At 39.5% G+C, this 17936-nt stretch overlaps 1 protein-coding gene across 5 annotated transcripts in view; it reads right to left on the bottom strand.

Annotated features, from left to right (window-relative positions):
• The window catches only part of LRRC49 (leucine rich repeat containing 49), a 162126-nt gene that overhangs the window by 138031 nt on the left and 6159 nt on the right, over positions 1-17936 (bottom strand). For 3 of the 5 annotated variants that reach the window (XM_065940603.1, XM_065940607.1, XM_065940606.1), the window contains 4 exons: positions 17476-17673; positions 17041-17143; positions 15489-15692; positions 5569-5635 (listed from right to left, as the gene is read on the bottom strand). In XM_065940603.1, coding sequence (XP_065796675.1) covers positions 5569-5635; positions 15489-15692; positions 17041-17143; positions 17476-17673 — 572 coding nt within the window. The remainder of the gene's footprint in view (positions 1-5568; positions 5636-15488; positions 15693-17040; positions 17144-17475; positions 17674-17936) is intronic. The other 2 variants (XM_065940604.1, XM_065940605.1) reach the window with 2 other exon arrangements.

The following is a 17936-nucleotide window of genomic DNA, read 5'->3' as shown; positions in this document are numbered from 1 at the left end:
ATTCCAATACTTTGGCCACCTGATGTGAAGAGCTGACTCATTGGAAAAGACCCTGATGCTGGGAAAGATTGAAGGCAGGAGGAGAAGAGGACGACAAAGGATGAGATGGTTGGATGGCATCACCAACTCAGTGGACATGAGTTTGAATAAATTCCAGGAGTTGGTGATGGACAGGGAGGCCTGGTGTCCTGCCGTTCATGGGGTCACAAAGAGTCGGACATGGCTGAGTGACTGAACCGAACTGAACTGAACTGCTCAGCACTGAGCCAGGTTCCCATGAAGGTGAAGATAAATATACATACTAGCTACAAAATAGAAACTGTGAGCCTAAGGCATGAGCTCACAATGTTTTGACCAAACAAGACCACCCTCTGAGAGAAAAGACAAAGAAAAGAAATGAGACCAAGTTCTCCCTGTTCATACTCCATTTATACTGCAGGATCCTGAAAGCAGTCAAGAGTCTGAAGGGAAAAGGGACTAGGAACCCCAGGAGAGGATGAGGATGGATATTCTTTATTACTGAAACTGCTTGAGAGGAGACAGACAGTGGTGAGTCAGGGTACAACATGGTGGACGCCGGCTGTTTAGAGCAAGAAGACTTGAATTATAAACGATACACATGTGCGTAAGCACTCAACTGCAGCAGAGGGATCTGAGTGGCACAAGTAAGGGTAAGCTAAAGGGTATGGCCCATGAAGTGATGAGAGCGCAGCATGACTTTAAGCCCCACTATTGTAATACAGCAAGAACAACACAAAACAGGGTGTGTTTCTACATGACCCAGAAGCCCTCCTTGGGAGGGCTTCATCAACCTTTTAATCTAATGGACTTAAGTAATATTGAGTTATACATAACACTTTTTTTCTGGACATTAAAATAAATAAATTTCATGGTCACTGGAGATTAATTTTCTCATCTGTATTGCCATCACAATATTATTTGAACATTTCTATTTAACATTTCAAAGCAGATATTGGCTAAAATGGCCTTTTTAAAGACTTAAAATACATTTTCTATGATATTATTAAGCCCTTCTCTTACATTCAAGAAATACCATCTAGATTTCGTCTAGATTCAAGAAGAGAAATGTAAGTATATTTATCGCAAATTTAATAATATAAAAGATAAACTATGACCATGCTTTAAAATTTGCACTGAGATTTTTGATTTAACTAATAATAAAATGAAAATCTGTAAAAGAAAAAAACAAGGTTATGAGTATTTGCAGATGACAGAAAATGACATTTCAAAACTAAATAGGTGATAGAATTTAAAATGTATAGAATCAACAAAAGCAAAATGGACACTATAGGAAATCAGAAATATCAACATAAGCTTGAGAAATTCTACTAAAATACTAAAAAAAAAATAGAGATAGGTATATGAAAAAGCAATATGTAAATATATACATGTATATATTTTATATATATAAAACCTCTCTGAACTGAAGAAAGATAAATACACAGAATGAAGGGGCACATGACCTGTCTATGATGTCTTCCCCCTTCTGCTAATAATCCTGGAGCACTTCTTTTAGAAAACTACCTTTCTCCAATTTCATTTGGTCCTGGTGGGACTTACAATTAGGACGCCTACATTTTAGAGTCCTTTTTTAGTTTGGTGACTCTGAAAAGAAATGTTGTTAATTCATATATAGGTATTAATCTGTAATTTAAAAAAAATCACTGGGGATATTGTTCAGTTTCTTGGTTTGCGAACAGACATGGCAGAATTGGGTGCAACAGTTCTGACAGAATAAAATCTGTTACTCTGTTGCAGGCATGAACAAAGTCACAGGAATAGAGCTAATGACAGAATCTTCAAACAAAAGGTGGTGTATAGTGAGAGCAGAGTTCTTGATCAGTTAATAAATTCCACAGCCAGAAGAAGAGATGACAGGAATGTTCAAAAGCCTAACCTTAGGTCACACTGATCAGAAAGGGTCTTAAGGTAGACAGGAAAGCATCTTAATATATCTAGGAAAGCTGGATCCTCCAGTCTTTTGTATTGTATAAGAGTGACCCAGATTGCTCTATCTGGATAAAGACGACCTTCCTATTAAACAACACTGAAAAGAAAGATGTCTGCTTTCAGGCGAGCAATAACAGAAAGGGCAAGCTCTCCCTGAAGGAAAAGATGTCACTGAAAGAACAGATTCTTCTTGAAGCACATTTGTGGCCATGTTAAAGCAAGCATTCAACAGAACATTTTCTGCTGGACAAAGAGAAAAAAATCTAGGCTGTAAATTAAGAATCAGTCTCCCATATTCCTCTGTGTTCTCTACTACTCACATACAATCAGTTGCTAAATCTTAATGTTTTTAACATTTATCCAACTGCCCCTTTGTTACAACCCTATTGTTATTACTTTAAGTTGTCATCACTTCTCACAAGGATTATTGAATTAGTCTCTCAACTGTTCTCTACCTCCAGTTTCACCTCCCCTCTCTTTCCATTCCCCAATCTGTTTCTTGAACACTATTACTAATCCTCCCAATGTTTTCACATCAAAAAACCAATTACATTTCATTTTACAAAGTATACCATGTATCATTATTATTTCCAATGGAAGTAAATTCAAACTATAAAAAATATTCACTTAATATTCTTTTAGTTTTTAAACTATCTGATGCTATTTTTTTAGAGTTGCACATTGTTTCAACTTGAGTAGTGTATCTCCTGACTTTTTAGTCACCAAGACTATCTTTGCTTTGAAATACTCCAGATTTTTGCTTATTGGGTTTAAATATTTGAAACAAGACTAAGATTTTCACTTAAAATTTCTTTCTTGTATTCACAGAATCTTGAGAAATAATTTGTGTGGTATAAATAATTAATCTTAATACACAGACTATCACAAACATATGCTGGAATTATAGAACACATAATATAGGTCAGTTAATATGGAATAGAGCATTTTTAATCAACATAATGTTGGTAAATAATCCCTATACAAGATATATAGATCAAGTGATATGTTATTCATTTACCAGTTGCTCTTAGAGATTTTGGGTAATGCCCATGAATTCTTAAAAGTATATTATAATATGAAAAACACATAAATGCTTATATGGAAACTAGATCTGAAAGAGACACATGCACCCCAATGTTCATTGCAGCACTGTTTATAATAGCCAGGACATGGAAGCAACCTAGATGCCCATCAGCAGACAAATGGATAAGGAAGGTATGGTACATATACACCACGGAATATTACTCACCCATTAAAAAGAATTCATTTGAATCAGTTCTAATGAGATGGATGAAACTGGAGCCCATTATACAGAGTGAAGTAAGCCAGAAAGATAAAGACCGATACAGTATACTAACACATATATATGGAATTTTAAAAGATGGTAATGATAACCCTATATGCAAAACAGAAAAAGAGACACAGATGTACAGAACAGACTTTTGGACTCTATGGGAGAAGGCGAGGGTGGGATGTTCTGAGAGAATAGCATTGAAACAAGTATACTATCAAGGGTGAAACAGATCACCAGCCCAGGTTGGATGCATGAGACGGGTGCTCAGGGCTAGTGCACTGGGAAGACCCAGAGGGATCGGATGGGGAGGGAGATGGGAGGGGGATCGGGATGGGGAACACATGTAAATCCATGGCCGATTCACGTCAATGTATGGAAAAAACCACTGTAATATCGTAAAGTAATTAGCCTCCAACTAATAAAAATAAATGAAAATTAAAAAAAAACAACTCAGGAAAAATATTGCTACCATAAAATGTTTCACTTATACTTATGAACAATATTTAAAATAGTAGCCTAAATAAAGACAAGATAGCAATTTCTGAGTACTGCTTATAAAGCCCTCCACAATCTGGCCTTATATCTACCTCTCTTGCCTCATCTCTCACCATCCCCCAACATGTGCTGAATTCTCTAGCAGTTAAAAAAATACTTATCATGTTATTTTTAGTCTCAGTGCTTTTGTATATGATATTCTCTTACTGACAAACACTTTAATTCTTCTTCCCCTTCTACCAACATCTAACTATTAATAACAGGCTAACTTTCTCTCTACTAAAAAGACACTAACCAGCCTGCAGGACTGGACAGTTCCTAGGCCATCAACGGTTCTCCCTCTGTGTGCACATATAGGCAGACAAACAGATGGAGTTGGGATATCAGCTAGCTAGCTGACCCCAGCCGTTAGCTGATGCAGCCTATCCAGACCTATCATGGTTTTATTAATAACATTTGGTTTTCAACAAAACGCTTGGGACTAACAGCTATTAGAGCACCCAGAGAGATTACACTGAGATTGATGTCTGACCAACTGCAAGTGGAAAACCTTGTTCTCAACAGGCAGGGACTCCCAGACCATCCCACAATGTACACTTGCCACATCAGGAGAGGTTTTACCTTCAGCATGAGTATGTAGCTCATGTAGTTATTTAGAAATAAGTATTCATATTGAAAAGACTAAAATTTAAATATAAGAGCTAGGGGTTAAAAAAACAGCCAAGATGCTCTGAGAGAGAAAATAAGCAGGGGAACATAACAAACCAGACACAAATTAAGACAGACAAATATATGGGTAGATAAACTGATCAAAAAGGATAATGATCCCAGGTTATGTAGTAATCAGGGAAACATAAATCCAGACTACGAGAGGCCACCCCTTTACATCAATTCAATTGGCAAAAATTAAGAAGTATGACAATTCCAAATGTTGAAAAAGATATGAAACAACAGGATCTATTATGTGTTACCGGTGGGAGTATAAACTGGTACAATCACCTTGGAAAACAATTTGGCATTATCTTTTAAAGTTAGACACTTAAATAACCTATGACCCATCAGTTCCACTCCTAGGAATATACCCTAGAATAATATAATGTATGGGAGAAACATATATAAGAATGTTCTTAGAAGCGCTATCCGAGTAGGAAACAAAACAAAAAGACAAGCAAACAAAAAGGAATCAATCCAAATGTCTATCAATAATAAAATGGAGAAAAATGTTTTTATATAATCAAACCATGGAACATATAACAATAAACATAAACTACAACTACATAATCAAAATAAATAAATCTCAGTAATATAATGCTGTATCAAAAAAGCAAACATTAGATGACAATATATAGTGTGACACCTTTTTAAAGTTAAAAGACAATACTACTAAACAATATATTATTTAGACACATGTATATATGATAAAACCAAGTAAAAATACCCACAAAGGAAAGATAAATGTGAAATCCAGAATAGTGGTAACTTGGAATAAAGAAGGAATACTTAGGTAGAAGAAAATCAATAGTAATATTTTAGTTCTTGGTTTGGGGTTGGCTATTAAGTTAATAAAAGACTAAATAAGAAACAAAATAGGCATAACTATAAGAATTCTAAATGTTTTATGTCTTATCTGTCATTTGCTGTTGAGAAATTTATGTAAGTAGACTTACTACCTTAATACCACAGCTAATTTCAGTGAATCAGTAAAGTAACTCTGGAAAAATTGAACACAAGTATAATTATTAAAAGTTCTATGCCAAATTTCCTAGAGCTTTTTCAAAAAAGTAAGTTACAAAGGGCTTTAACAATACCTGATTTCCATGAAGGTCCAAGACATCTAAGCTCTTTAGATTCTCCAGATTTGAAATTTTCTTAATTCTGAAAATAAGAATAAGTAGAATGGAAATACAGATGTATCACATCTATTGCAAATCAAAACAGTCTAAGGCATAACTTATTTTAATTTATTCTTTCTTTCCAGATAGATGGATAGATATATATATATAGATAGATAGACACAGAAAGACATATATACATAGAGATTGTATATAATTATATATATTAAAAAACCTATCCCCACTGATTTAATTGTAATGTTACAGAGGCAGTCCCACTGGGGGAAATGTTCCAAAGACAGCTTAAAAGTGCTCTTTAGGAAAGAACAATTGTACTTCTAGGAACTTTAGCATAAGGCACTTACTCAAAGCAATCTCCTTCACCTTAGAATAAAACTTAAATCCCTCACCTCAGTCCTCAAGGCCCTAAACTGTCTGGCTGACTCTTCCTTTAGCTTATCTCCTTCCATGACTCAGGCTTACCCATTCACTTTGCTTCAGCCACAGGGGCTTTCTTGCTATCTCTAACTTGACAAATTCATTTCTGCCTTGGGGTGTTTACCCTTGCTGTTCCTTCTTCCTTAATATTCCACCAGAACTTCACATGGTTCACTCCTTCCCATTTTTCAAGTCTTGGCTCAAACATCTTCTCAGAGCAGCCTTTCCAGGTGACCCTCTTGAAAAGAGCTCTCTCTTCCTTTCCATCACTCACATCATAGCCAAATCCAGAATTGTATTACCAAAACCAATCCAACCCAATTTAGTTTATAAAAATATTTACCATACACCTATTATGATCTATTGCAGTGTGACTACAGTTCTTCCTCTCACCCTTATCTCACCACACCAGCCCCGCCCACACTACTCCATTAGGACCAAAATCCCCTCTCAGTCTCCTCTCTCACACCTCTCTCCTTGCTCACATGGATTATTTACTGTCTGAGCCACCAGCGAAGCCAAAATAATAAAATATATTCAAGTAAAAAACAGATCACATAAAAACCAATTTTTAAAACTTCAGTTCAGTTCAGTTCAGTCGCTAAGTTGTGTCTGATTCTTTGCGACCCCATGAACCACAGCACGCCAGGCCTCCCTGTCCATCACCAACTCCCGGAGTCCATCCAAACCCATGTCCATTGAGTCGGTGATGGCATCCAACCATCTCATCCTCTGTCGTCCCCTTCTCCTCCTGCCCTCAATCTTTCCCAGCATCAGGACTCATTTTCCAATGAGTCAGCTCTTCACATCAGGTGGCCAAAGAACTGGAGTTTCAGCTTCAACATCAGTCCTTCCAATGAACACCCAGGACTGAACTCCTTCAGGATGGACTGGTTGGATCTCCTTGCAGTCCAAGGGACTCTTAAGAGTCTTCTCCAACACCATAGTTCAAAAGCATCAATTCTTCTGCGCTCAGCTTTCTTTATAGTCCAACTCTCACATCCCCACTGGAAAAACCATAGCCTTGACTAGGCGGACCTTTGTTGTCAAAGTAATGTCTCTGCTTTTTAATATGCTGTCTAGGTTGGTCATAACTTTCCTTCCAAGCAGTATGCGTCTTTTAATTTCATGGCTGCAGTCACCACCTGCAGTGATTTGGGGGCCCAGAAAAACAGTCATGCACTGTTTCCACATGTGAGCACAGAAGGGTGTATTCAGTGTTGGTCACCAACGCCTGGAAACAAGGCAAAGGGCTGAATGACTGTCCTGTCAGTGTTCTATCAGAGCACTGTCAAAAACCTGTCTAAGGCTCATCTATTTACAACTGACTAGAGCCCAAACTGTAAGTTATATACTAACTTGTAGAAAACTAGGAAGATACCAATGTGACCTGAAAGCTTTTATTTAAAAAGAAATTCTCCCATCAAATGGAAGTGAACGAGAAAAAGACAAGGCTCACCCATCACTCAGCAACTACAGACCTCTAGGGACACGCCACAGCTTGCCTCTGCAGGTCACAGCATGGGCAGTGCTGATGCTCGAATGAGGACCCCCCTCCAGGATCTATATGAGGCCTGGCTTCTCAGGTGTCAAAGACAAATCCTTAAGTGAGACACTTCAAGAAATCAAAAGGAAAAGAATATGGAATTCCAGGGTCTAGTGGAAAATTCTGTTATCTATAGAACTGGGTGATCACAAGAAAACCCAGAGAAGTTCTGGTCATGAGCCTGTGAACATCAGGGTACCAGAAGATCTCACAAAGGTAAACAGAGGATACAGAAAGAAGAAGAGTTAGATGGGAAGAACTTCAACAGCAAAGTGGTATAGAGGGGTTGGGAGTTCTTTGGTAGCAATGTAAACTTCACATATGCAAGCTGAGCAGGATCTTTCTAGCTTTGGATAGAAATCTTTGTTGGATCTGCTTGAATTTAAAGGCATATGGTTGCACTGGATTTTCATATGTGGTTCCAATGCCTTGGACTCAAAGACTGCAGTGCTTTGAGATGTGCAAGGGAGTAAACGTTATTGATTTAACCAGCAGGGGGCAACGAGTCACCCAAGACAAACAAGGAGACAGGGTGGTGGATGTGTTTCTCTCTTTAGCAATCCTCAGCCAGGTTTGCCTAATAACCACTAAACTACTGCCTCAGTATAGATTTGCATCTTCAAGGCTCACAGGCTCCTTGCTGTGACAAAGTCAGCTGACTGGACAGCAGGAGGAATATGTTAAGGGTCAGATTTGCTGGTACTGAAACTTCAGAAATATGCAATTTGGGAGAATGTGGAAAGTAGTCTTCTGACACATTTTTTTTAACTCCAGACACTAAAAGTTTTAGAACTGTTTAATAGCTACTTTCTTTACATGGAAAGTAAAGTGTGAGCAAAAGTAAACAAAAAACAGATGGAGGAATAGAAAGAGAAAGACAGACTTGTATATTCAAAGAACAAAATATTAAAAAAAAAAAAATTATTTCCAAGAAGCCAGATAAACTGAAAAGAAGAAACAGGAATGTGGAGAAAAGAAAACCTTCATGCACTGTTGATGGGAATATAAATTGGTACAGCCAGTATAGAAAATGTTATGGAAATTCCTCCAAAAATTTGAAACAGGGGACTTCCCTGTTGGTGCAGTGGTTAAGGATCTGCCTGCCAATGCAGGGGGCACAGTTTGATCCCTAGTGCAGGAAGACACCACATACCACGGGACAACCAAGCCTGTGCGCCACAACCACTGACCCCACACTTTAAAGCCCATGTGCTGCACCTACTGAAGCCCACAGGCCACGGGCCTGTGCTCCACAACCAGAGATACCAGCACAACGAGAAGCCCTTGCACCACAACAAACAGTAGCCCCCACTCACTGCAACTAGAGAGTCTGTGCACAGTAATCAAGACACAGCTCAGCCATGGAGAAAGAAACAATTCTAAAAAAAATTTAACATGGAACTACTATATGATCAAAAATTCCATTTCTGGGATATATCTGAAGAGAAAAACACCAATTAAAAAGATATGTGCACCCCTATGTTCATTGCAGCAATATTTACAATAGCCACAATATGGAAGCAAGCCAAGTGCCCATCAGTAGATGAACTGATAAAGAAGATGTAGTGTATATATACATGTAACATAACTCAGCCACAAAAAAAATGGAAATCTTGCCTTTTGCAACAACATGGATGGACCTGGCAGGTATAATGCTAACTGAAATACATCAGAGAAAGGCAAAATACCATATGATTTCACTAATATGTGGAAACCAAAAAGCACAACAAAACAGAAATTGTTATAGAGAACAAACAGGTGGTTGCCAGAGTGGGTAGCGAGAAAGAAATAGGTGAGGGAGATTCAGAGACACAAACTACCAATTGCAAAATAAATGAATCATAAGTATTAAACATATAGTGTGAGGAATGTAGTCAATAATTATGTAATATCTTTGATGAGACATGGTAACTAGACTTACTGTGGTGATCACTTTGAAATGTATAGAAATATCAAATCACTATGTTGTGTAACAGGAACTAACAGAGATTTGGAGGTTGATTATATTCATAAACAAACAAAATCAGGAAAGGAAATCAGATTTGTGGTTACCAGAGGCAGGAAATGGGTGACAGGAGGGGGAACTGGATGAAGGCAGTCAAAAGATACAAACTTTCAGTTATGAGATAAATAGGTATACTAGGGACATAATGTACAATCAGTTCAGTTCAGTCCCTCAGTCATGTTCACTCTTTGCGACTCCAGAAACCGCAGCATGCCACAGCTCCCTGTCCATCACCAACTCCTGGAGTTCACCCAAAATCATGTCCATTGAGTCGGTGATGCCATCCAACCATCTCATCCTCTGTTGTCTCCTTCTCCTGTTACCCTCAATCTTTCCCAGAATCAGGGTCTTTTCAAATGAGTTAGCTCTTCGCAACAGGTGGCCAAGGTACTGGAGTTTCAGCTTCAGCATCAGTCCTGCCAATGAACATCCAGGTCTGATCTCCTTTAGGATGGACTGGTTGGATCTCCTTGCAGTCCAAGGGACTTTCAAGAGTCTTCTCCCACACCACAGTTCGAAAGCATCAATTCTTCAGCGCTCAGCATTCTTCACAGTCCAACTCTCACATCCATACATGACCACTGGAAAAACCATAGCTTTGATTGGATGGACCTTTGTTGACAAAGTAATGTCTCTGCTTTTTAATATGCTGTCTAGGTTGGTCATAGCTTTCCTTCCAAGGAGTAAGCATCTTTTAATTTCATTGCTGCAATCACCATCTGCAATGATTTTGGAGTCCAGAAAAATAAAGTCTGCCACTGTTTCCACTGTTTCCCCATCTATTTGCCATGAAGTGATGGGACCAGGTGCCATGGTCTTAGTTTTCTGAATGTTGAGCTTTAAGCCAACTTCTTCTCTCCTCTTTCACTTTCATCAAGAGGCTCTTTAGTTCTTCTTCAATTTCTGCCATAAGGGTGGTGTCATCTGCATATCTGAAGTTATTGATATTTCTCCCAGCAATCTTGATTCCAGCTTGTGCTTCTTCCAGTCCAGCGTTTCTCATGATGTACTCTGCATATAAGTTAAATAAGCAAGGTGACAATATACAGCCTTGACGTACTCCATTTCCTATTTGGAACCAGTCTGTTGTTCCATGTCCAGTTCTAACTGTTGCTTCCTGACCTGCATACAGGTTTCTCAAGAGGCAGGTCAGGTGGTCTGGTATCCCCATCTCTTTCAGAATTTTCCACGGTTTATTTTGATCCATGTAGTCAAAGGCTTTGGAATAGTCAATAAAGCAGAAATAGATGTTTTTCTGGAACTCTCTTGCTTTTTTTGATGATCCTGTGGATGTTGGCAATTTGATCTCTGGCTCCTCTGCTTTTTCTGAAAGCAGCTTGAACATCTGGAAGTTCACGGTTCACATACTGTTGAAGCCTGGCTTGGAGAATTTTGAGCATTAGTTTGCTAGCGTGTGAGATGAGTGCAATTGTGTGGTAGTTTGAACACTCCTTGGCATGGCCTTTCTTTGGGATTGGAAAGAAAACTGACCTTTCCCAGTCCTGTGGCCACTGCTGAGTTTTCCAAATTTGCTGGCATATTGAGTGCAGCACTTTCACAGCATCACCTTTTAGGATTTGAAATAGCTCAACTGGAATCCCATCACCTCTACTAGCTTTGTTCATAGTGATGCTTCCTAAGGCCCATCTGACTTCACATTCTAGGATGTCTGGCTCTAGATGAGTGATCACACCGTTGTGGTTATCTGGGTCATTAAGATCTTTTTTGTATAGTTCTTCTGTGTATTCTTGCCACCTCTTCTTAATATCTTCTGCTTCTGTTAGTTCCATACCATTTTTGTCCTTTATTGTGCCCATCTTTGCATGAAATGTTCCCTTGGTATCTCTAATTTTCTTGAAAAGATCTCTAGTCTTTCCCATTCTATTGTTTTCCTCTATTTCTTTGCACTCATCACTGAGGAAAGCTTTCTTATCTCTCCTTGCTATTCTTTGGAACTCTACACTCAAATGGGTATATCTTTCCCTTTCTCCTTTGTCTTTAGCTTCTCTTCTTTTCTCAGCTATTTGCAAGGCCTACTCAGACAACTATTTTGTCTTTTTACATTTCTTTTTCTTGGGAATGGTCTTGATCACTGCCTCTTGTATAATGTCACGAACCTCTATCCATAGTTCTTTAGGCACTCTATCAGATCTAATCCCTTGAATCTATTTTTCACTTCCACTGTATAATTGTAAGGGATTTGATTTAGGTCATACCTGAATGGTCTAGTGGTTTTCCTATTTTCTTCAAATTAAGTCTGAATTTGGCAATAAGGAGTTCATGATCTGAGCTACAGTCAGCTTCCGGTCTTGTTTTCGCTGACTGTATAGAGCTTCTCCATCTTTGGCTGCAATGAATATAATCAATCTGATTTCAATGTTGACATCTGGTGATGTCCATGTGTAGAGTCTTCTCTTGTGCTGTTTGAAGAGGGTATTTGCTATGACCAGTGTGTTCTCTTGGCAAAACTCTGTTAGCCTTTGCCCTGCTTCATTCTGTACTCCAAGGCCAAATTTGCCTGTTACTCCAGGTATTTCTTGACCTCCTACTTTTGCACTCCAGTCCCCTATAATGAAAAGGACATATTTTTTGGGTGTTAGTTCTAGAAGGTCTTGTAGGTCTTCATAGAACCATTCGACTTCAGCTTCTTCAGGATTACTAGTCAGGGCATAGACTTGGATTACTGTGATATTGAAAGGTTTGCCTTGGAAACAAATAGAGATAATTCTGTCATCTAAGTACTGCATTTCGGACTCTTTTATTGACTGTGATGGGTACTCCATTTCTTCTAAGGGATTCTTGCCCACAGTAGTAGATATAATGGTCATCCGAATTAAATTAACCCATTCCAGTCCATTTTAGTTCACTGATGCCTAAAACGTCAATGCTTACTCTTGCCATCTGCTGTTTGACCACTTCCAATTTGCCTTGATTCATGGACCTAACATTCCAGGTTCCTATGTAATATGGCTCTTTACAGCATCAGACTTTACTTCCATCACCAGTCACAACTACCAACAGGTATTATTTTTGCTTTGGCTCTGTCTCGTCATTCTTTCTGGAGTTATCTCTCCACTTCTGTAGCATATTGGGCACCTACCGACCTGGGGAGTTCATCTTTCAGTGTCCTATCGTTTTGCCTTTTCATACTGTTCATGGGGTTCGCAAGGCAAGAACACTGAAATGGTTTGCCATTCCCTTCTCCAGTGGGCCATATTTTGTCAGAACTCTCCACCATGACCTGTCCATCTGGGTGGCCCTACACGGCATGGCTCATAGTTTCACTGAATTAGACAAGGCTGTGGTCCATGTGATCAGTTTGGTTAGTTTTCTGTGATTCTGGTTTTCATTCTGTATGCCCTCTGACGGATAAGGATTAGAGGCTTATGGAAGCTTCCTGATGGGAGAGACTGACTGAGGGGGAACTGGGTCTTGTTCTGATGGGCAGGGCCATGCTCATAAATCCAATTTTCTGTTGATGGTCGGGGCTGTGTTCCCTCCCTGTTGTTTGACCTGACCCAAACTATGGTGGAGGTCATGAAGATAATGGCGACCTCCTTCCAAAGGTCCTGTGCACGCACTGCCACACTCAGTGCCCCCGACCTGGCAGCAGGCCACCGCTGACCCACGCCTCTGCCAGAGACTCCTGGACACTCACAGGCAAGTCTGGGGCAGTTTCTTGTGGAGTCACTGCCCCTTTCTCCTGGGTCCTGGTGCACACAAGGTTCTGTTTGTGCCCTCCAAGAGTCTGTTTCCCAGTCCTGTGTAAGTTCTGGCGGCTCTGTGGTGGGTTATGACAACCTCCTCCACGAGGGCTTATGCCACACCCAGGTCTGCTGCACCCAGAGCCCTGCCCCCGCAGCAGGCCACTGCTGACCCACACCCTGCAGGAGACCCTCAGACAGCTCTGGCTCAGTCTCTGGGGGGTCTCTGGGTCCTGGTGCACCCAAGGTTTGTTTTTTGCCCTCTGAGCATCTCTGGAGGGTAAGGGGTTTGATTCTAAATGCAATTTCACCCCTCCTACCATCTTGCTTATGGCAGACACCACTGTTATGGCAGAAAGCAAAGAACTAAAGAGCCTCTTGATGAAGGTGAAAGAAGAGAGCAAAAAAGTTGGCTTAAAACTCACATTCAGAAAACTAAGATATCTGGTCCCACCACTTCATGGCAAACAGATGGGGAAACAGTGGAAACAGTGTCAAACTTTATTTTCTTGGGCTCCAAAATCACTGCAGATGGTGACTGCACCCATGAAATTAAAAGACACTCGCTCCTTGGAAGAAAAGTTATGACCAACCTAGACAGCATATTAAAAAGCAGAGACATTACTTTGCCAACAAAGGTCCATCTAGTCAAAGCTATGGTTTTTCCAGTAGTCATGTATGGATGTGAGATTTGGACTATAAAGAAAGCTGAGCACTGAAGAATTGATGCTTTCGAATTGTGGTGTTGGAGAAGACTCTTGAGAGTCCCTTGGACTGCAAGGAGATCCAACCAGTCCATCCTAAAGGAAATCAGTCCTGTATATTCATTGGAAGGACTGATGATGAAGCTGAAACTCCAGTACTTTGGCCACCTGATGCAAAGAACTGACTCATTTGAAAAGATCCTGATGCTGGGAAAGACTGAAGGCAGGAGAAGAAGGGTATGACAAAGGATGAGATGGTTGGATGCCATCACTGACTCGATGGACATGAGTTTCTGTAAACCCCGGGAGTTGGTAACAGGGATGCCTGGCATGCTGCAGTCCATGGGGGTCGCAAAGAGTCAGACACAACTGAGCGACTTAACTGAACTGAACTGAACTGTCTTGCTGGGGCTTCTCCTCTGCCCTTGGACATGGGGTATCTTTTTTTGGTGGGATCAATATCAAAATCTGCAAGTGTTTAAATCCCTTATGTAAAATGGCAGAGTATATGTAGACTTTAAATCACCTCTAGACTACTCATAATATGTACTACAATGTGAATGCTATATAAATAGTCTCCGGGAACACATTAATTCAAGATTTACTTTTTGGAACTTTCTGGAATATTTTTTTCAAGTGTTTTTCGATACTCAGTTGAATCTGTGGATGAAAAACTGGAATCAGATAGCCGACTATAATTTGACAGTCACAAAGTATCAAATGCCCACCCTTAGTTAAGCACTGAGAAGAATCACAAGTGAAACACATAAGCTTAATGTGAATACACATATTTAAAATATAGCCTAATAAAACATAAAGCCCAAAGTCTGTTATTTACTCCCACATATGATATGGATCTCTAAAGCAATGGAAATAATACTTAATAAATGCTATGGGCTTCCCAGGTGGCGCTAGTGGTAAAGAAGCCTCCTGCCAACGCATGAGACATAAGAGACATGGGTTTGATCCCTGGGTTGGGAAGATACCCTAGAGGAGGGCATGACAACGCACTCCAGTATACTTTCCTGGAGAATCCCTTGACCAGAGAAACCTGGTGGGTACAGTCCATGGGGTCACAAAGATTCGGACACAACTTGGGCTTCCCTCGTGGCTCAGATGGTAAAGAGTCCACCTGCAATGCGGGAGACCTGGGTTCGATCCCTGGGTTGAGAAGATGCCCTGGAGAAGGGAAAGGCTACCCACTTCAGTATTCTGGCCTGGAGAATTCCATGGACGCTATAGTCCATGGGGTGGCAAAGAGTCAGACATGGCTGAGTGACTTTCACTTTCAATAAATGTTGTTTGGTTTGAATAACTGTCAATATGAAACTCATAAAACAAATTATAAACAAATCTTAATCCAATCAAACAGTCTTTCAAAAACATGATTCTGTTAGGTTTTTAAGTATCATTCAATGTTGAGCTGACATCTAGAGGCCACAGGAGGACTCAACGTTAGTCCTAAGTATAACAAACAATGACTGATCTATAACGATTACCTGTTTTTCCCCAACAGAAGGACACGGAGAGATCTCAGAGTAGAAAGTCCACTAATTTCTTCAATCTGATTATCATATAGATCCAAGAATATTAGCCTCTGGAGATTGGAGATATTCTGGATCTGAGTTATAGAATTGTGCTGAAAGTTCAGGAGACGAAGGTGCTCTTCCCCGTCAATAATAGGACACACGGTCAGCTTCTGCCTAGAAAACATGTTTAAAGTTAGTAAGGTTCTGATTCAGCAGCCTGCCTTGCCTCAAAAATATTAATAGTGGTATCTTTGTATGCCCACGCTGTGAGAAGAAGAAAAACAGAACCACTTCTTGCCTTCATGAACCAAGCATTCTAGATCTAATTGTAAATCACTCATATAAAAACTGATATACTTTGGCAAGGGTAGTTATTAAAATTAAATCTAGCTCTCATAGTATTAAAAAAAACTCCAGTATTAATTATTTCATATAAAGTTAACCATCAGAAAACACGCAGTGTAATTGCCTTCTGTGGGAGAGGTTGAGATGATTCAAGGAACCATGTCACATAACCAGAGAAATGTGCTTGCCATTAACCCACTGATATAAAGACTGCTCAGGCATTGCTAAGCTAGAAAGTTTGCTTAACCCCTTGCTGTTAGATATGCTGAGAAGGTTTCTCTGCTGGTTATAATGCAAAGATAAGGTTGAAATCCTTCATCCACTATTCTACTGCAGATACTTTGCTAGATTTAAAGATAGGGATTGAGTCCTAAACACACTTATTCATTCAAAATTTGTTAAGGGTTTATTTTGTCCAGGGTTTTGTTTTAGATGCTGGGGATACAGAACTGAACAAAACTCCCCATGTCTGTGGAGTTTACATTCTACTCGGAGGAGACAAACAATAAATGACAATAAATGTGCTAAGTTAAATATTTAATATATGAGAGGGTGATAAGTGCTGAGAAGAAAAAGCAGAGAAAGGTACTGGAACTGTCAGAGTTGAAGGAGTTGCTGCTTTGGAGAGCTGGGGCAGGGAAGGCTATCCCTAGGTGGTGACATTGGAGGAAAGATCTGATGGAGGTAAGAAAGCCTAATACATGGTGAAATAGCATTCCAGGCAGAGGGAACAGCAAATGCAAAACCCCTGAGGTTTAAGCACTCTTGGTGTATTCAAGGAGCAGGTATGCAGTAGCAGGGTGAGTGAAGGCCAGACTAGGAGCAGGTGAGGTCAATAAGGTAAAAGGGAACTCAACTGAATAGTGCTCAGAAACCCATTGGAGGAGTATATTTTGAAGTTTTTTTTCCCATCCTAAAACCCATTTTTTATCAATGTCATACTTTAGAACCTCTATAGTACTCTTTTAGAGTATAGTCAAGCTCCTTTACATTACATAAATATAAAATTTCTCTGCATACTCCTGGAAGGATAAATTTAAAATTGGCAACAGTGATTATACCCAGGTAGGAGAACTAAATGGCTGAAAAACAAGGGGAAGAGAGACTTTTGTACCTTTCAAATCTTGTACCATGTCTACATATTATCTAGTCAAAAAATTAAATAAGTTGTCCTCACCTTTCTAGAGTCAACCTGTCTGAGTAAAGAATTTTCTCTTCAGAAGAACGTTGGAGAATGGGAAATGAAGGCATTGATGAGCTCACCAAATTAATATGATCACCTATTAAAAATAATATACAAATTATTTGAATAAGAAAAATCTTTCAGATCTTGAAACTAAAATCACCTCATATTTGGAGAACTTTGGCACCTATCAATATCCTTTCTAGAAAATACAGCTTCCATAACTCTCTGTATTTGAAACTAAAGTTCAACTTGCTTTCCTCCTCAGGTCTAAACTATGTGTTCTGTACATACCAAATAATTTTTCCCTTGCCTTGGAGATTGGTTGATAGTACAGGACTACTCTAGTGCTATATTTATCCCTTATAATCCTGACTCCTAATACTATATTTTAACTCTCTTATAACTGAGATGATAGTCCCTCATTACCAGATACATTTGGGCCAGCACTATGACAGCCCTGCCGGATTCTGGACTTTGAAGGTGTCTGAATGGAAGAATCTCCAAATGCTGATAAGGAGCTCGTGGCAGTTTTCATTTCCAGCCCACATAGTTCTGTCACATTTGCTGTGGATGAGATGCAGGATGATTTATTATGAAGCGAAGGGCTTATTACTCTTCCATCTCCTTCAAAATATCAAAAAATTTATCACAAAGCTACACAGTACATGACTTTAGAGAAATATGGAGAAAGTAGTTTTGGATAGCAAATGTAAACCTCGAATCATCCTTTTTTCTTTGTATGTTCAGCTACTATTGGTAGAGAACATTCCAGAGACCAAAGTGGATGTCAATAAATCTTGCACATTTGCAGTTAGGTTTTTAGTTAGGGTCTAACAGGTATTTGACACCCCTATGAGGCTTATAAGTTGGTGGTTTGATGTTGTCCC

Source organism: Muntiacus reevesi, chromosome 7 (genome assembly GCF_963930625.1).
Source record: "Muntiacus reevesi chromosome 7, mMunRee1.1, whole genome shotgun sequence".
In the NCBI taxonomy this organism is placed as follows: Eukaryota; Metazoa; Chordata; class Mammalia; order Artiodactyla; family Cervidae; genus Muntiacus; species Muntiacus reevesi.
This window is presented reverse-complemented; position numbering and strand designations above follow the sequence as displayed.